Source organism: Macaca fascicularis, chromosome 11, assembly GCF_037993035.2.
Source record: "Macaca fascicularis isolate 582-1 chromosome 11, T2T-MFA8v1.1".
In the NCBI taxonomy this organism is placed as follows: Eukaryota; Metazoa; Chordata; class Mammalia; order Primates; family Cercopithecidae; genus Macaca; species Macaca fascicularis.
Genome location: NC_088385.1, coordinates 127,727,238 through 127,746,969, shown reverse-complemented (window position 1 = coordinate 127,746,969; position 19,732 = coordinate 127,727,238). Strand labels below are relative to the sequence as shown.

The window sequence follows — 19,732 nt, the reverse complement described above, 5'->3', positions numbered from 1 at the left end:
ACAGGGGACTGGTAAAATCAATCACAATATAACCATAAGATACTGTACAGCCCTTGAGAGTGAGAAAAATCTCTATGTACTGACCCATCTATATGAACTAACTAAGACATATTAAGTAAAAAAAAGGCACTGAATGGTATGTATAGTATACTCCCACTTCTTTAAAAAGACTGTGTGTGTGTATATACGTATATATGTGTAAATATATTTAAAATAAAAGATACACACCAAACTGTCCTCTGTATTATCCTTTAGGGATTAGAGGGATAGGGAAGAAAATGATTTTTCAGGCCTGGTACGGTGGCTCACACCTCTGATCCCAGCACTCCGGGAGGCCGAGGTGGGCAGACCACTTGAGCCCAAGAGTTTTAGACCAGCCTGGGCAACATGGCAAAACCCTGTCTTTACCAAAAATATAAAAATTAGCTGGGTGTGGTGGCTATACACCTGTACTAGTTCCAGCTGCTCAGGAGGCTGAGGTGGGAGGATTGCTTGAGCCTGGGAGGTCAAGGCTGTAGTGAGCCAAGATCTTGCCACTGCACACCAGCCTGGGAGACAGAGCAAAACCCTGCCTCAAAAAAAAAAAAAAAAAAAGAAAAGAAAAGAAAATGATTTTTCACATTTTACACTCCACTTTTTTTAAAAATTTATTTCTGTATATATGTATAGATCTTTATATCACCAAGTCTTAAAAGTTACTTTTTCAGAGAAATAATGAAACCGCCGTGTAAACATAGATTCATCAGTTATCAATACTCAAAAGGTTCCTCTTTAAAACTAATACATCATGGCACTAAAAGCACAGATTTTGGGGTCAAACAGCATTGGGTTCCAGTCTTTGCTCTACCACTTACCAGCTATGTGACTCTGGCCAGGTCGTTTCTCTCCTGAGGCCTTTGTGTCTTCATTTACAAGTCAGGCTAGTCACAGGTCTTTCCTAGCATTGTTATGAAGAGGAGACACAAAATGGCACCAAAAAGCACTATGCTGGTGCCAGGAAGAGTGTCCCATGAATGGTCGCTATAGCAATATATACAAGTGGCCTCTTTCTCCAGGCCCCCTCTGTTGAGGGCAGGCACACAGGGCAGGCGCACGGGGCAGGGAGAAGCCCGTGGAGCCAGGTGGAAGAGTGTAGTGAGAAAGCAAGTGGAGTTATTTCATACTAATGTTAAGTGGTGAGGAACAAACAAAACTGAGACTCTTGGGCCAGAGCGCTGCAGCGAGATGCCTGTGGCCTTAGGCTGTTGGAGAGCAGAGGCAAGTGCGCTCCAGGACCTCCGTGCTCCGCCTCCTTTCTGCCTTGACCCCTCACCACTGTGATAGCAATGAGCTTTCCAGTAAGTACTGGAAAAACTCATCTCTCTTCCTTTATGGGGGATGGGGGGTACTAAGTACGGAGAAAGGTCTCACCGGCTCCAGCCAACCGGGAGCCTGATTTCCTTAGTGAGATTAAGATCTGGACCCACAGAGTGGTCCAACCCAACCCCGGTACTTGGCCCAAGATCTTCTGTCAGACAATTTCCCTCCCTGCAACTCCCTAGAGCGGGAATTCTTCAGGTCTCTTCCCCATTTGGCAGCTCATGCAAAGCTACTTGAAATAGTAACAATGAAATCTGAATTAGGAAAGAACTCCAGTTATGGGGGCGCTCAGCCTAAGAAAGAGGCTCTGTGGGCCTCCTGGCTTGTTTGGGCCCTGAGAACAGACTCCATCAACACTGGCCTCACTCTTGGAGCTGTACACTGAATTCTGCCCTTCACGGGATAACCGACAGAAGTAGGCCAAACTCCTGTCCCTCCACCTCCACCCCTCCCCAGCCCTGCAAGCCAGCAGTCTCCATTCCCACTCGGAGAAATCCCACAAGTAGGCTCTGGAGCCATGCCACCCAGTACCATGAAGAAATGGATGGCAGCAGAGGGTAATGATTAAGAGCAGGAGTCCTGGTTTAAAACCCCAGCTCCACCTTTTGTTGGTTGTGCTACCTCGTGCAAGTCACTTCGTCTCTTAAAGGGGAATACCAACTGGTTTGCTGAAGATAAGACACAACGTCTGTAACAAATGCTGGGCATTGTGCCCAGCCCATTCCAAGAACTCAATAATGGACAGCTGTAATTATCTTCACAGCTTTAAAGAGCTTGGGCTTTGATGGCAGACAGACTGGACTTGAACCCAGGCTTGACCATTTACTAAATTAGTCTGGGGTATGTTACTGAACTTTTCTGAGCTTCAGTGTTTCTTTTTGTGTGTGTGAGAGAGGCTCTCTGTCACCCAGGCTGGAGTGCAGTGGCGAAATCTCAGCTCACTGCAGCACTGACCTCCTGGGCTCAAGTGATCCTCCCACCTCAGCCTCCTGAGTAGCTGGGACCACACGCATGCACCACCATGCTCAGCTAATTTTTGTATTTTTAGTAGAGACAGGGTTTCGCCATGTTGCCCAGGCTGGTCTTGAACTCCTGGGCTCAAGCAATCTGCCGTCCTCAGCCTCCCAAAGTGCTAGGATAACAGGCGTAAGCCACCACGCATGGCTTAACATTCCTCACCTGTAAAACGTGGCTTATAAATTATAGGAAAAAAAATCCCTCCTCCATTCTGCTCTTCCTAATGTGTAGTCAACAATGACAAAACACCAGAAAAGGAGCAAGCAGAGAAAAATCTCCTATGGCTTAGGTGAGCTAGCTTGTCCGTGGGTTATCACAGAGGCTAAGGGAATGGAGAGGAGAGGCAGCAGTGGGCCCAGTGTGCCTTCAGAGTGGGGCAGTCCGTGCCTAGTTGTTCCAATGAAAATGAAAACAAATTTTTTGTCCTTAAATGTGCGGCTAGTTGAAGTGACCAGGAAGGGTTTTACAGAATGATTCCCCTAAGCAAACATCCCAGAGAGAAGAAAAGCAAAAGACACACAGCTAAATGGACAACAGTTCCCAGCCTTGTCACAGGAGAACTCTTTGGAGCCAAGTGAACCCCTGGGTCTTCTTTTTCCCACCCCATCACTTCAACGCTTTGTAGTCAAGTTCAAACTCAGTCCCAACACAGAGTGTCACTGCAAATTGTTTATTAAAACACAAAGCAATGGACAGTGAAAAACATCCTGATTTTGTACTTTTTGGTGGGAGTGGGGTGGGACATGGAAGGGGTAGGGTCAGATGGAGACAGCCCAGAAGGAAAGCCAGCTCTATCCACCCCTACAGCTTCCCCGGCCAACCAGGTTCAAAGTTCGTCAATTCTATCTCACTGTGCCGCCGTCAACACATGTTGTGGCTACTGACAAAGAGTTGGTTTGGCCTCCACAGAGAGAGGATGGGAAACTAGAAGAGAAGCTACAAGGGCTAAGAACTTGACGCTTTCTCTCCAGTACGTGATACAGAATAGAACAGCCAGGCCCAATGTGGAAGGGTGGGGTTGGTTTCCTGACAAGCCAGGTTAGGTCAGTAATGGTTGAAGAGGCTGCCCTGAGCTCAGAATGGGCAGCTGGTCCTAGCCTGGGAGAACTTCTTGGAAGGAAAAGGTAACATTCCTTAAGTTCAAGGAGAGAACCAATCCAGGGTCAAATTTCTTTTCATTCCCTGGATCACAACACACCAGGGAAGAGAGGAGTCAAGAATGTCTCTCCCTGCCAGTGCTCCCCTCCTACCTCCCAACTCGGCTCCCCCTTCCCAACAGTTGTCCTTTGAAAGGACGGAAAGCGCACTTCAGTTTGTTGTTGTTTTTCCTCATACTGAAATAAAGCACTGAAGCTCAAAATAGAGGTGAGAATGGAGTTCTGCTTTCCCCAGTGCTATGTGCCCCCATCTCACAAGACTGCCTGGATGCAAGAGGTGCCAAGGCCCTCTCTGCCAACTCAAACAGGCGCTACTGTTTCCCTGGCTGCCAGCACAATCCTGGCTCCTTGTGTTTATACTCCTGGGGGAACTCATCCCAGGAGATCCATCCTGCTCTTTTCCTGCCAACCTAGCTAGTCCCCAAATCACCTGCTCTTATCAAGATAATCTGGCCCCCATAGTGCGCTAGACAGAAGGCAGCTGGAAAGGACAGGCCAGACTGGAAGCAAGCCACACAGGTGCAAAGAAGAAACCCGCCCTCACTAGGCAGCGGATCCACTGGTACCAATCTAGTCTCATAACAAAATGAGGAAATCTAGCACTCTTGCCCCAGGAGAGGTTTAAATACAGAGAGTCATAGCTTGGACTGAAAGAGAAAACTTGCTCTGATCTTTCTAAATCTTGAACATTAAGGCTTCTTTGCAATTTTCTTAGAGTTCTTTGATCGTTAATTGTATCTTTCCATCGAAGAGAAGCAGATTTCTTCTGAGATTTCTGAACGGTTCCTGGGTGTTTCTGGTTCTGCTTCAGTGTACTATCACTTTGCCTTGCCTCAGTCTCTCCTTCCTCCGGGGCCACAGAAGAAGGCCCAAAGCATACCCATCCTGCCCTTGGAGAAAAAAAAAAAGAAAGATTCGTCTCTCACTTTGGAAAGCTCACCTACTCTCCTAGGTCATTTTGGAGAGGCATGGAGGACAATATTCCATGTTGCCATTTGATGCCATTAAGGATCCTCAAGGCAAGAAGACACTTGAATTATGCCAGAGTAGGCCAGTAAAGGGGAGGGAAGGGACAGGGAAGCAGCCCCATGGCAGGGACTATAGGACCCCTGCCCAGACCTGAATCTAGAGGGAATGCCCCACCCTGGCTCAGAGCAGGAGAGGAAAAGGCACTGTGCTGACCGGGGCAGGTCCTTCCCCAACCCCCAGGGGGGGCAGAGAACCTGCTGATTCTTTCCCTGGGTTTCCCAAGGCGAGCCAATTTCTAGGGAAAGGGATGTTAGCACTAGGAAAAGGAAAATACTGCTGCTGTTTTCTGAAGCTCTCAGCTGAGATTTTAGAAACCATAGCCAGGCCTTTCCAGGAGAGGCTAGAGGCAGGATAAGAAGGAAGAGAAATTCCTTAAAACAGAAGCTTCTCCCAAGAGATAAGTCAAAACCACAGTTTAAAGCTGGACCAAACAGTTCCCAGGCACAGAAAGGGGGAGGTAAACCTAACTCAAACTTTGCCCTCTCACCAAAGCCTAAGTGTCCGCTAACGTGATCCCAGTAGCTCTTAGGCAGTGACAGCAAGAGAACACGAACACACTCTCAAACCAACAGGTGGCCCTGTAGGCAGGGCTAGTCTTCCTGGAAGTCTAACGCCATTGACACCTGAAGAAAACTATCTTCCCAGTGATAAGAACTCAGGGTGTCCACTGAGCAGCCTCTCCTCAACAATGGAGATTTTTCCGAAAAATGAATCTGGTTTAAGGGACACAAATCCCACAGAGTTTCTTGGCACGATGTTTCAGTAAGGATGAGACCCAAAAAAGCCCGATTAGAGACCGACTGGCCTCAAAGCTAGACTGCAGAACTCTCAGGCAGTCTCTGCAGCAGACATCCACGTCGCCCTCCCAGAAACCCAACTCAGGCCGCACTTCTGGCAAAAGAAGTTGCACCGACTGTCCTAGCTTTCAGCCAGCTGGGCTCAGTGAGATCGAAAAACCTAGGACAGAGTGTAGATCCAGTAGAGGAGCCCGGGCCTCTCCTCCACGCACCCCTCACCACCTCCCATGCATTCCCTATGGTGCAGCCTCTCAGTCCTAGCACTAAGCTCAAAATGCAGATAGGGGAACAAACAGTGCAAAAAGCAAAAGGTGAACAACAGAGTAATTCTTGACACATACAGTACAAAAATAAAAATAATCCCACCCCTTTAACCTAAACTTCATGTACCTGTATCTTGGAGGAGCCACAAAACAAAAACAAAAACAAAAACACTTTCAAGTTCAGCATCATGAGCCAGCTGTGGCCAGCCCCAGGCAGCTCTTGTTAACTGGATAGGCTTGGCTCCAGGGGAGTCTACCCCAGCCCCCACCATACTTCTTCCTGTTTCCTCACTTCCCCTTTAGTTTTTGTTAGCCATAGAAAGATGTTCCTTCCTTTCGGACACAACCAGAGAGGAAAGCGCCCATCCCTAACCCTGAGCTCAGGGGAAAAGGGTGGGCTTGGAAACAGAGGCAGAAGCAAGGCTGCTTGGCTTACAGTACCATTAGGAAATGGCCCCAGGAGTCAGGGCTTCCTTCTGAGACGCTGAGTCACTAAAGGGATGTGTTGAGTTGGAAGGCGGGACCCCCTCCTTCCTCAGACAGACCCAGGCAAACTAACAAACAAGGCAAAATGGAGGCAGCCAGTCCTCCTCCTTCATCTTGACTAATCCAATGACAGTGGCTTTGGGGAATTTTGATGGGACAGGAACCAAAGCTACTGCCAGAAGCCTATTTAGTTAGGATGTCCACTGCCCCAGGCAGGTGGTCCCAAAGACCAAGGCTACAGTACCTTATCCTTTAGAAGCAGGGGAGCTATGTGAAGCACTATGGGAAGTGTACCTCTGACTGCAGCCTCAGGCCACAACCCTCCAGCTGCCTGACTCAACACCCCAGCACTGAGACCCAAGTCACAGCAAAAACAACAGGCTACAATTCTCAAATGACTAAATGCTGGCCTGGAGTAATCATTAAAGAGCCAAAACCCAGGACATGAGCCCAAGAGCTACCTATTTTGTCACATAAGGAACAGTTCAAATATATAGAGCTCTTAAAAAACATATCTAATAAAGCAAACTCAAAATTAAACACATTCTAGAAAAATGGGCCTGGCCTGAGATCCTATATTGACTGCTCCAGCCCAAGCTGAAGCTAATCCTGCTGTCTCCCATCCACAAAATTCCTTTTAGCTTGGCTGGGTCCTCCTTCATTGTTGCCCTAACTGGGAAATGGATGACGGTGACCAGAAAGGAGGGGACCAGGGAAGCTTCATTTCCTACAGAAATTTTTTCAGGGAATTTAAGACCAACACTTAGATGCTAAGATTAGCTTCAGAGCTGCCAAGGCTCTGGCTGACTGGAATTCTTTCAGTCCCATCACACCAAGAACCTGACTGCTACTTGGACAGGGAAATGAAAGGATAGGGGAGGGAGGGGCATACTATTAAGATCAATAAGAAGCGTCACTGGGTCTATATAGCTAATTAGTCTAGTTCCTTGAAGTAGCTCTAGGCATAAACCAAAACTGGCTGAACTGTGACACACAAGAACATGGGAATAAATGAACATCAGATACCAGACACTCTGAACAGTGGTCAGTCAATTAGTAGGGCTCAAGTCTCTGAGGTTGCTCTTAAGCTATGCTAACATAAGCCTTTTCTAATCCAAAGACCAGAAGAGACTTTTAAGGTCAAGTGTTCTGTTGCTGCAGGCTGGAAAGCATCCCTGCCCCCTGGCAGCAAGACCCTACAAAGGGGCCAGTAAAGAACTGCTGGGTCAGGTCCTCCTGGCTGCTGGCTCAGAGATCCAGGGAGGGAGGTACCAACAAGGTGAGGTGGGAAAGGAGAAGACATTCAAGCAGAGAACCCCAAATCCCCGTGTCTCCTTCCCTTCTTGGGTATAACTTAGTGGGATGGTTGAGGGGGAGAAGAAATTTCAAATGAGCCAGATTAAGGAAACAAACAAACAAACAAACAAACTGAGAAGAAATCAAGTCCCCAACAGGCACTGAAATCAAAATGATTTGTTGTGGTAACAAGTCAGAGGCGATCTGAGGATCCAACATAACCTAATCGTCTTGGATGCCGGACAGTCTATAACTGGCACATGCCAGGGAGACAAGCAATGACAAAGCTCAACACTAAAGGTGGGACCATCACTGGATTAATCCAGAAAGGCTTCCAGATAAGGAAGCATTTTCTTTCTTTTTTTTTTTTAATCTCCCTACTTTTCCACCCCTTCACACACATTCTTTCAATCCCAGGACATCTGAAGTCTTATCTAGACATAACTTCAGAACATACCTAACTCCCAGTGCTGGTCATCTCAGGTAATAAGATGGCATTTCCCTGCTGTTAATTTCTAACCTAAAAAAAGGAACAGTGACTCCTCTGAGTTCAGAGTCCTTTCCACTAGGTGTACAAACGAGGATCCTTGAGCAGGAAGGATCCAGTTTATCCTAAGTATCCTCAAGAGGAAAGAGACGGCTGGGAGCCAGCCACAAAGAGAGGACGAGGACCTAAGCAGGTCTGGGACCAGGTGGTGAATGAGGGCTGCTCTCTACTCGCTCTGCCTCTTTTTGTCTCCTTTAATTGGTGTTTTTTTTGTCTTTGTTTCTTTTTCATTAATCATTGTGAAAAATATAGAAACCAAAACCAATATGGCTGGTTTCTTTCCCACACCCCTCCACCCTGTTCAGGATGGTCATTTGTTCTCACAACCGGCAGAGGCAGAAGAGGGTTGGAATGAAGACTCCGAAGGCCACCAGGATGGGAAACATGAGGCTGCTGTTGTCCGAGGCATAGGGGTTGGGTGTGCGGGGGCCTGACTGCACCCGGTTCTTATTGGTCTGTTTTTTGAGATTAGACCCTTCATCATATTCTTCTTCTTCTTCTTCCTCTTCTTTCTTCTCCAATCCTGGATGAGGCTGAAGCTTTGGTACATCTAACACAAGGAAGAAAACACTGTTAAGACCCATAGCATGTAAGTAAGAGAGACCCTTAAAAGCAGCAAATAAGCCACAATAAAGAGATTCCTGTGAGTGAGCCCAGGTCCAGAGAAAAGACCAGAAGTAGCAGAAATAGCCTCTGGTCTACAGAACAGTAGAGTCCTGCAAAAGCCTGAGATTTAACTAGGAAGTAGAAAAAGCCCTGCTCATAGGGAGGCTCACTGTCTCACCTTCTGTTGTAGAAAAAGCCCTGCTCATAGGGAGGCTCACTCTCTCACCTTCTGCTCTACTTTGACAGAGCCCCAAGATGACCAGACTGGACAGGGACAATGACCCGATGCCTAAACTTTAACCTCTCCAAATCCCGCCTCCTCCCACAAGCCCACATTCCCTTTTGATTCACACAACAATTGAAGAAAAGCTGACCCAGAGAGTTCTGGGTTCCCAGCACACACTGTCCCTCTGTCCTGCCTCCTCCTCAGGGACTTGAACACAGGTCTGTTTGGTGGTAAGACATCCATCCTCCTAGATGTCATAATATCAGCATTTGGAGGACATCAAGACAATAGGATGAAATCCTAAGTGCATTCAAGATAAGTTGGGAAAAGGTACAGAAGTGGAGTGGGGGAGAAATGTCACAAAGACGCAGCTTTCTCTGCAAAAATCAGCCTGAGATGCTGGCAGCCAGGAGAATCTAAACCCTGAGAAAGAGATACACTCTAAGACTTGATCCCAAGGATAAGGAGACATAAAGAAAGGAAGTTTTGTCCCAGTGCAGTCCAGCAATGCTGGAATCTTTCCGAGCATACCAAAACCCTACAGGACTCCTCCTTTTACCTTTTTTTCCCCTAGGAAAGAGATGTCAAACAAACAAAATAAGGACAAGTTTTAGATGATCCCAAATGACTACAAAGGTCAAGGTACACCAATAGGTACCATTATTAATCCCAATTTATCGGGAAATTAGAAACATCCATCCAAGACAAACATCCAATTAAATGGCAGCAACAAGATATATGTAGACCTGACTCCAAAGCTTGCGGCTAGTACCATGTTATACTTCATCCTCATGCAACTGACTCTGAATCCTCTACAGTTTTTTTTTTGTTTTTTTTTTTGAGACGGAGTCTCGCTTCATCGCCCAGGCTGGAGTGCAGTGGCGCGATCTCGGCTCACTGCAAGCTCCGCCGCCCGGGTTCACGCCATTCTCCTGCCTCAGCCTCCCGAGTAGCTGGGACTACAGGCGCCGCTACCTCGCCCGGCTAGTTTTTTGTATTTTTTAGTAGAGACGGGGTTTCACCGGGTTAGCCAGGATGGTCTCGATTTCCTGACCTCGTGATCCGCCCGTCTCGGCCTCCCAAAGTGCTGGGATTACAGGCTTGAGCCACCGCGCCCGGCCAATCCCCTACAATTTAGCTTTAAGTGTTTCCAAAATAGTGATCAGCTCAATTACCTCCCAAGGGTTTCCTCAACCATATCCTTCCACCCAAGTCAAAAAAGCAGGTCAAAACACAACTTACCATCCACCGTCCCAGCCATGATGTAGAGTGCACAGACTTTGGGATTGTCATAGTACCCCTAGAAAAAGGGAAACAGTAGTCAACCCCACACAGCAGCAAACAACTTCCCCTGTACCCACTCTCTTCAGCAATGGGCAGAATAGGGGAATTACCTTGACAAACTCAATGTAGAGCTTCCCTGTGAAGGTGGACACCTCCCCCTGGACACTCAGCTTCCCCTTTCTGATGCTCATAGGTATAATTTCATCGTGAGCTGTGCTATGCCCAACACGATCAAAGATATCCAAGTCCTTCACCACGACATGGCCATTCAATCGTACATCAAATACCTTCCAGGATAAGAAAAGGAAACAATGTCAAAACCATCAGCTTTACATCCTTTCAAGCAGTTGGGCATCATGCACCTTTTTGGGCTTCAAGTTCAAAAATAATTTAAGAAATGATGGGTCTGGATATCCAGGGTGGCTAGCATCCTTAACCCGGGTCAAATCAAAGCCATATTCCTTCGCTGCCCAGGAGGTCTTATACTGGCTTTAAGGAACAAAGAATACAAACAAAAAGCTTAGCATAGGAAGAAGGAAATTCACAGGAAGGGACAGAGGAAAAATAAGGCTAAAAGCAAGAAGGTGCAGCAAACCATGGAGGGAAGTAGCCAGGAGGGCCTTAACAGGATCCGTTAGTTACCAAAACAAGGATTCTGGCTTTGCTTTCTGTCACTAACCCCCAAGGCAAGTGCAGCCTTGTGGACTATGGAACGTGCTTCTCTAGAGCTCATCTGTCCTCCTTTCTGGAGAGGCTCTCACACTCTCTATCCCCATAATAGTGGATTGTCCAAGAGCAGCAATGTCCCACTGGTCAAGCAGCAGCCTGACTAGGCCTCACCTTTTGCTGGGACTGTGCAAAGTAGACCTCGGCAAATTTCAAGACTAGCACGTAGTCCCCCTCCTCTTTGATGGGCACTTCGTAGCCAAAGGTCTCCTCATTGTACCGCTCAGTTTGATACAGGATCTGGTCCTCAGGGTTGGAACGCAGGATTGGCAGTTTCATGCCATAGTCTGAGGCTGAGGACAAAAGACAAAGAGAAAGCACATCAGAGGCAAGACACAAAAGAAGAGCAAAGACCTCAGAACAGCCAGAGGCATTTCCAGGGCAATGCTAATAACCCTCTCCATACAAAGGGCCACCCACTCTGCACCTGGCTCCAAACAGAGCTCCAACAAAGGCAGGAATCATACAGCCATTACTATGGAAGAGCAAAATGAAAGAAACTAAACACGAATCAGGCCAACAGCCCCTATAAACCTCAGAGCAGAACTTTCTAAAAGCACATTAAAATGACTTTTTCCCCCTGACTCTATGGAGAACAAGTCTAACTCATTATCAGAAGAAAGTGCTGTGTTGCAGCTGCCTGGTTCCCCAAGAGGGAGGGCTTCAGAGAAACCTAAAACAAAGGGGATGGCCAGGAACTCCATACAAGATGATCAAGTTCAAAGAATGTTTTCTCTCATTCAGAAAAGCCCAGAGTCTAAAACAAACAGGATATCTGCTTCGGAAAGTCATTCTTCATTGTACTTACTAATAAAATTCCAGCTTTAGTTGTTGCATTTTTTTTTTTTATAATTTTCATTCAAAAAGTTCCAAAGCTGGTAAAAACAGGCATACAAAAGAAAGGTGTGATGCTAATATCCTTACTTCCCACAGACTCACAAAACTCTTCCTCACCTACTCACTTGAACATTCACTTATATAAACCAACAGTAGAGAAAAAAGTTACTACTGCACCTCCAGTGCCTAGCACGGGACCTGGCACACAGTCACCACTCATACAGTTTGCTGAATGAACAAATGACAATGAAGGAGGTGCCTGCAAAGCAGTGAAGCCATGCCATTCTGTCCACAAGGCCAGAGCATCCTGCAGGGAAAGACAATCGGCCTAAGATGTCCAAGTCCTAGGGGAGTCACCTTTCACATTTCACAAACTGACAAGGAATGAGAGACGGTACAAGTAAAAAGTTACTTACCTCGGGTCAGTATCAGAAGAGTAGAAAACCTCTCTTGCCCCCGGCCCTCTCCCAGCCTTGGTATAAGACAGTTGTATATATGTTTTCTTCTTCCTCTCGCACAACAAACTAAACTCCTGACCTCAGGTGATCCACCCTCATCAGCCTCCCAAAGTGCTAGGATTACAGGCATGAGCCACCGCGCCAGGCCAAATCTTTTTTGTGCAAATATAAGATATCACATTTCAGTCTCAGAGATAAATAGTTCTGCTTCCTCCAGAGAGTAGCCTGACTCCTTTATCCTATAAACACAGCAAGGCTTTCCAGTGCTCCATAAATATACTTTCCCAACTACAGATGTAGCAATCATGTAGTCTCTCCTCCCGCATGAAATTAAGATTTCAAGACTGCCTTCCAATCTCACATGGTGACCATGAAGACATCTGGCAACTCGATCCTTTGGGAGACGGCCAGGGGCTGTCATCCCCAGAGCTTTATCTTCTGAATCACCAACAAGGGAGAGGACATGGCAAAAGGTAAAAGATGAACAAAAAGACCCAGTGGCTGAGGTCAAGACCTCAAAAAAATAAACATAACTGTTAACGGTTCCTGTAAGTGATATTAGCCACGAGATCTGATGGACCGATGAGACAATGGAACAGGAAACTCATTGCACTTTGTCTTCAGACTTTTTTCTTCCTATTTCTCCTCAAGAAATCAAAGAAAAGTAACTGAGCAATGCATACAAAGGATGTACTGCTAACATGCTCCCCCTCCTTTCCAGCCTTGGAAAACCACTGCCCTGGGATACAAACCTATGAAGACTGAAAGACTGCTATTTCTCTTCCAACTGAGCTCTAAGAATTTCCTTCTTCCATGAGGACCGTGATCCTTACACATCTGGAACATTAACTACATTTGATTTATAGATACACAGAAAATTGTGTGCATGTGCAGAGAGTTGTTTGTTTGTTTGTTTTTTGAGACGGAGTTTCGCTCTTGTTGCCCAGGCTGGAGTGCAATGGTACAATCTCGGCTCACTGCAACCTCCACCTCCCAGGTTCAAGGGATTCTCCTGCCTCAGCCTCCCAAGTAGCTAGAATTACAGGTGCACACCACCACGCCTGGCTAATTTTTTGTATTTTTATTTTTTTTTTTTTATTTTTTAATTTTTTTTTTTTTGAGACAGAGTCTGGCTCTGCCGCCCAGGCTGAAGTGCAATGGCCGGATCTCAGCTCACTGCAAGCTCCGCCTCCCGGGTTCACGCCATTCTCCTGCCTCAGCCTCCCGAGTAGCTGGAACTACAGGCGCCCGCCACCTCGCCCGGCTAATGTTTTGTATTTTTAGTAGAGACAGGGTTTCACCGTGTTAGCCAGGATGGTCTCGATCTCCTGACCTCGTGATCCACCCATCTTGGGATTACAGGCTTGAGCCACGGCGCCCGGCCTTGTATTTTTAATACAAATGGGGTTTCGCTATGTTAGCTAAGCGGGTCTTGAACTCCTGACCTCAGGTGATCCACCCGCGTCGGTCTCCCAAAGTGCTGGGATTACAGGCATAAGCCACCACGCCAGGCCGAATCTTTTTTTTTTCTCTTGCCAAGTGGAAAAAGTGAGAAACTGACAGTAATGTAATCTGTGGCAGTCTCAGTCCCACAGTGAAGAAAACTCAACCATGTGAATAAAAATTACTTAACAACCTTGGAATTACCTTTAAAATATTTCCCTTTAAAGCCCAAGTGGCTTTCCCAAGAGATCTGCCACATGCAAAGTTGAATTTGCCCGAGTCCCAAGAGATGCAGCAGCAAATAAGGATTTTTCTTCCCTCCTTAGCCTTTATGCATTCACAGCGAAACAGATTTCTCTAAAATACAATGAAGTGGACAGTCTGCATACTGCTGCAATTGGCGTAATATAACTCAGTTAACCAAAAAGGAAGGGGGCCAAACGGCCTTCATTATGTCTGCTCTTTCTTAGTTTTAGACAATGTAGTAACTAGACTCCTTGGAGAATTCAGCACAGGGTTCAGGAAAAGACAGACACAAAGGGTCGCTGAACAAGTTTTTTCTCTAGGTCTGTTTTCTCACCTATAAAATGGGGACACCACCTATCCCACAGCATTGTGGTAAGGATAAAACAATCCGTATAAAGAGCTCAATATAATGCCTCACACAGAGAGAGACACAGAAACATGGGTATGCTAGCCAGGCAAGAATATGCACGTGATAAGCACTAAATAAATGTCTCCACTCAAGGGAGTTTAGGGAATGGATCAAAAGAAAAGGAAGTAATAAAACTAACTAAAACTGCAACTGGGAACCACAAGAGCGGGAAAGCCAGAATGAGCAGAAGCCCGTCCTCCATAACACAGCTGTAGAGCTCCCCTTGGTGCTCTAGCGTCACTCCCCACCCCACCCTCAGATCTCCTGGTCACTAGACTGTTCTTCTGGATCACTTCTTTCTCAAGTGAGGCCAGTACCTAAAGAATTGTTCTGAATGGGCTGAGACCCATGGATTCAGGGACCTTCCACTACTTGGAGGGCCTGCAGATGAAGACTGCCTGTTAGGTGACAGTAGAGGTAGAGAATTCTAAACAAATCCCATGGCTTTGAGCAAATCAGAGGCAGCAGTGACTCCTCTCTCATCCCATCTTTCAAGCTCTTATCTCCCCAAAGCCAAATCCTTCCCCGGCTGAAAGGAAGGCAGCCCAGGAAAGGGTCTTCCTTACAGTTACAGCATTAGCAACCTGATAGGCTCTGGTACCCAGCCAGCTTTTTCCCCCTCTGGAGCCATGCTCTGCCCTATTTTTAATTCCATGTAAAAGGTCATCAAGGAAAAAAAAAAGTGACAGAGACACTTTAACCTACTCTGGACAGGAGAGTTTACAGCCTTATCAGAGATGTCTAAAGCATGAGAGTTTTTCTTTTTTTTTTTTTTTTTTTGAGAAGGAAAACAAGGCTCAGAGACGCAAAGCAAGTTTCTTAAGGCCGAGCAACTTTAGCAGGCATCTTTCTATGAAGAGGAAATAGCCTTCCCTAAATTCAAGCAAAATTCTATGCCCTCAGGTAAATAACCAGGTCTTTTCCTAGTCAGAGTGAAGAGGAACTCAGAATGACCAAGTTACAAATCTGGAACATGGTCAGGCGCGATGGTTCACGCCTGTAATCCCAGCACTCTGGGAGGCCAAGGTGGAAAGATCATTTGAGGACAGGGGTTCAAGACCAGCCTGGGCAGCATAGAGAGACCCCTGTGTCTACAATAAAAAACAAAATAAAAAATTTTAAGTAAATAAATGAAACCCCTGGAATGTGCCTGATACCAAAACCCCAATGTGAACGCTTCTAAACCACCACTTTCTGTAGTGGTGCTCCCATCTGTGGAAGCACACAGGCTGAAAAAGCCTTTCCCAGGCTGTAAGCACTAGTTATCCTCAAGGCAAAAATGAAATTCAATAAATATTTTGAACTGCTTTTGAAAGCATAAGCCACTACGTGCCCTGGGCCACACACAATTACAAGAATGTTGAACTACAAAGAAACTATACAGAAACAGCAAGTTCAAAAGAAAACCAAACCCTTATCTGGACTAACTTAGTAACAAATACCTGAATTCATTCAACATAAAATCAACTTTTCTCAGCATGCTGGAAACAATATCACAGGCAGGTGGGAAAAGAAATAAGGCATACAGTTCCTACTGCAATCAGTGTAAATAGCTGCACGAGGCAAGGGTCTCCAAATACCTGGCACACCCTTATCCAAGCAGGCCCAGAAGAAAGGCAGCGTGAACAGCTGGACTTTCCTTGGTGCGATTGACTCCTTAGTATAGAGAGAGCTGCCTCCTGAGAGTGCAAGCTTATGCACATCTCAGCCCTGATCTAAAGCCAGCAAAATGCCTTTCTCAGGAATCTGGTAAGTGCAATGTTGCAACAAGCTGGTCCAAACTGCAGATGACAAGCGCCACCTCCCATTCCCCATCTATGCCTTAATACTGCTCCAATTCTTACCCAGATTGGTAGAATGGAGAGGGGAACCTTAGCAGGGAACCTTCATTTATACAATTCCCCAAAGGCCAGTGTCCAAAATAGGACTCCAGTACACACGAGCTTTGGTAGGTCTCATGTAATTTTACCTGCTACAATAAACTCCTCCCAAGGAACTGCAACCATGAGCCAATAACCCAAGGACAGAGATCTTGGCTGACTGCTGACCAGGCCAAAGAAACACACACACACACACACCACCTGCATTAGCAAATTAAAACCAGAATTTCTGAGTAAGGGCAGTATCTGGGAACTAAACCTGTGTGGTCTTACTCAGCTTTATCCTCTGCACAACAGACCAAATAGGACGATGTAACCAATGTAAGGCCTGGTATCTGCTAAGTGAAAAGAAACCATCCGCTCAGTGCCCTCACCACAGCTATCTCAAGAGACAAAGTCCACAAACAGTCTAGTTTCCTCAAGGGCTCCTTCCTCCCTGCCCACGCTGGTGAAGAAAGAGGAAGGGTCTAGGACAGAGATAGTAATAACCTCCTGCTATAAAGTCTGGCTTTGGCTGCTGTTACCGCTGCTAAAGACTGGAGCCCTGAGTCAGCTGAACCCAGGCTACTGTGATCTACATGCCAGGGCTCAACAAATTCCAAGACAAACATAGAACTTCAGAAAACAGCCCTGTGTCCCAAGACCCTCAGATGTGTGAAAGGCAATAAACTCCTTAATGTAACAAATTTCAGAACACTGCCATCGACTTGGGAAGAACTAACTCCTTTAGTAAAAGCAAGAGCCAAATCTGGGCATCGCAGAAAAAGAGGGAGAGAAAGTGAAGAGTGAGTCTGTCTCCTGGTTGTCTGCAGGTGGCATACTGCCAATCTGGCTGCCTCTGAACCTGGTATACAGCGTCAATCTCCTTCCAACACACGAAGCAAAGAACTTCCTTCTGAAACCTGTTTTCCAATCCCTCCAACAGAAGAAACAAAGATTATAAAGCAGATCTTCCAAAACAGTGGTCTCGGGGCAACCTACATCACAAGCCCCTGGTGCAGAAACCTGGGTCCCAGCAAAAAAGCTCAATCTACTATAATCGATTTCGAGTGGGGACTAGGAATCTGCATTTTTAAGCAGCTGCCCTGGCAATTCTGACACACACTAACTTTGGGAAGGGAGCGGCTCTGTTAAAAACCACTGTTGCCCAACAAATCACAATCATTTTCCCCCTAAGCTGGAATTAGAACTCTCAGGCTCACCTAGGGGAGGTTGTAAGCATTCTCTGAGAGGCCATTCGGATTCTTACACTGGTTGACCCAGTTCACCCACAGCCACCAGCCTCACGTGCAGGATGGCTTCGATAGAACCACCCTCTGGGGGCGGCCTGCAGATTCTACTTTTAAGCACACATATTCTTCGCTCGAAAAGAGGGCGGGGGAGCAGGCTACAATCAAACTTTCCTGGTCCATCCTCTTCGAAGATTCCTTCCTATTCTGGCTAAGAATCAAGCCCCGCTCCTGCAGAAGGGGCAAAGAAAGCGGCCGATTCCTGGGTCGACAAGAATCTCCCAAGAACTGTCTCGCCAGGAGAAGCAGGGGCACCCATGACCTACAACCCGCGAGGCCTGGAGGTGGCAAAAGGCCGCCTTCGTCATTTCTCTCCCAGCTTGGATGGGAGTGAGGGGTTGAGAAAACGCAGGATGAGAAATCCAAATATAACTAACTTCTCACCAACTCTCTGCCTGTATGACTCTAGGTACCCTGGAGCCAGTGCCAGGCCCTGAGCTCAGAGCGGGGCCCCGAGGAAGCTGCAGAGAGAAACTTCGCTCCAGAGACGCGGCCCCAGGGTCGAAAGGGGCTCGGGGCCCGTAGCCCCCGGCCGGCTGCGCCCAGCACAGCAGGCCCCGGATCCCGCGGCTCGGCAGGGGGACTCTCACCTCGGCCCACCCGGCCTTCCAAAGGGTCCTTGCGGAAGTGGATCCCGTGCACGTCCACATGCGCCTCTCCGCCCGCGTTGACCGCCCAAATGACGCTCTCCGGCAGCCCGGCCCCCGCCGCGCCAGCCACGCCGGCCACGCCGAGCCCCGGTCCCTGGATCGCCGGTAGCAGCAACAGCAGCAGTCGCAAGAGCGCCACAGCGGTTCCCTCAACCGTCCAGGCTCCCAGCATGGCGGCAACCACCACGGGGGCAGCCCCCGCCGACCCTCGTCCTCGGCCGGCTGCCAGGGCACCCCGGACTCAGAAAAACAGCGCCACGAACCGCTCCGCCTGAGTCGCCGGGGACATGTCGCTTTCGGGCCTCCTTCTTCTCAGCCACGGTTACCGCCTCCCACCTCAGGGACAACCTACCCCGCCGCCCGCCCCCGGCCACGACCCTGCAGCCAATCAGCGCCAGGCCCTCATTAATTACCCACCACCCCGCCGGGAAGCGCCCGTTCATTGGATGTCAGGCGCGGGAAAGGGCGTGGCTTCTCCCAGGCGCCGGCCCAGCAGTCGGGCACGAGATGGAGCGCGCGCAGAGGGAGTGAGTTCGGTTGAAGCGGCGGTTCGATGCGGAAGTGGCGGGTGCAGCGCCCAGGCGGCCCCGGAATCCCACAGCTGAATGGGAAAGGTGGCCTGGGGAGGAAGGTTTAGGGTAGGGCGCACTGACACGTCGCCAGCACTTCCGGTGCTCCCGCTCTTGAGACCAAATAGGCTCTGGAGGGGGCGTGGCCGACTTTCCCGCCCCCTCTTTTCTCAGGGAGAAGCGTGAGCATAAATTCTAGTAGGAGAAGCAATGGACACTCTCCAGACCTAAGAGACTCAGTCCTTTTCCCCGCGTGAGGGAGACGACCCATGCTTTCCCAGAGAGGCCGCGGACACAGTTCTCCAGGGAACGAGTCCCACGAGGATAAGGCCCCGCCCCCTCCCCTTAGCGGGCTCGGGGCGGGTGGTAGCGTCCAGACGGCCGTCCAATGAGAAGGCTCCAACGCAGCGGAAACGCGTGGCTTTGTGAGCGTGGGGGCGCCAGGCTGCCCGCGTCTCCATGGCGACAGCCTCTGGCCGGCCTCCGTGGCGTAGGGGCGGGACCGGGGCGCCCTAGGCGCTGGCTGGAGTGGCTGCCGGCGGTGCGCAGACTGGAGGCCGGGACCGTCCCGCACAGACACGGCCCGCGCTACCTCCCTGCACCTTCACAGTTCACCTGGAGCTCTCCCACACTGGCGATCCCTGCGCTTCGGTCGCTGTTCAAATTCCCATTTTTCCGATGGGGAAACTGAGGCCCAGAAAGAGACTGAATGTTGCCAAAGGGTCGCATCGCAAGTGTAGGGCAGAGTCAAGACAAAAATAAATAAATAAATAAATAAATAAATAAATAAATAAATAAATACTGGTCGATTTAGAAATTCTCCCTAAAAGGAAAAAAATGTATCAAGTCCCTACTACTAGGGTGTCAGATTTGGCAGATAAAGTATGAGAAGCCCAGTTATATTTGAATTTCAGATAAGCAAATGGGACCCACTTATACTAAAATAAATGCACTGTTTATTAAAATTCAAACTTAACTGGACTTCTTGTATTTTATCTGACAATCCTACCTGCTACTTAGGCAACGAGCTTTGTGCTACATGAACAAAAAACACACCTGGGGTCCCGCATGAGAATCATAGACTTTGCACAACCCGTAATGAAATTGTTTAGTTAGAACGGTGATAAGTGCTATACAGGAACAAAACAGGGTGCCAAA

At 48.0% G+C, this 19,732-nt stretch overlaps 1 protein-coding gene across 3 annotated transcripts; it reads right to left on the bottom strand.

Annotated features, from left to right (window-relative positions):
* Positions 1–3,030: 3,030 nt before the first annotated feature.
* On the bottom strand, positions 3,031–18,325 carry MLEC (malectin). 3 transcript variants are annotated; one of them, XM_065524893.1, is made up of 5 exons: positions 17,946–18,325; positions 10,908–11,086; positions 10,178–10,354; positions 10,026–10,083; positions 3,031–8,501 (listed from the first exon to the last, which is right to left on the bottom strand). In XM_065524893.1, exons 1-5 carry the CDS (start codon positions 18,175–18,177, stop codon positions 8,272–8,274), a joined length of 876 nt encoding a protein of 291 aa, XP_065380965.1. In that variant the 5' UTR covers positions 18,178–18,325; the 3' UTR covers positions 3,031–8,271. The 3 variants fall into 3 exon arrangements, with proteins under 3 accessions (XP_065380965.1, XP_015287128.4, XP_065380966.1); XM_015431642.4 differs by lacking the exon at positions 17,946–18,325 and adding an exon at positions 12,047–12,156; XM_065524894.1 differs by lacking the exons at positions 10,026–10,083; positions 10,178–10,354.
* Between the last annotated feature and the right edge of the window lie 1,407 nt (positions 18,326–19,732).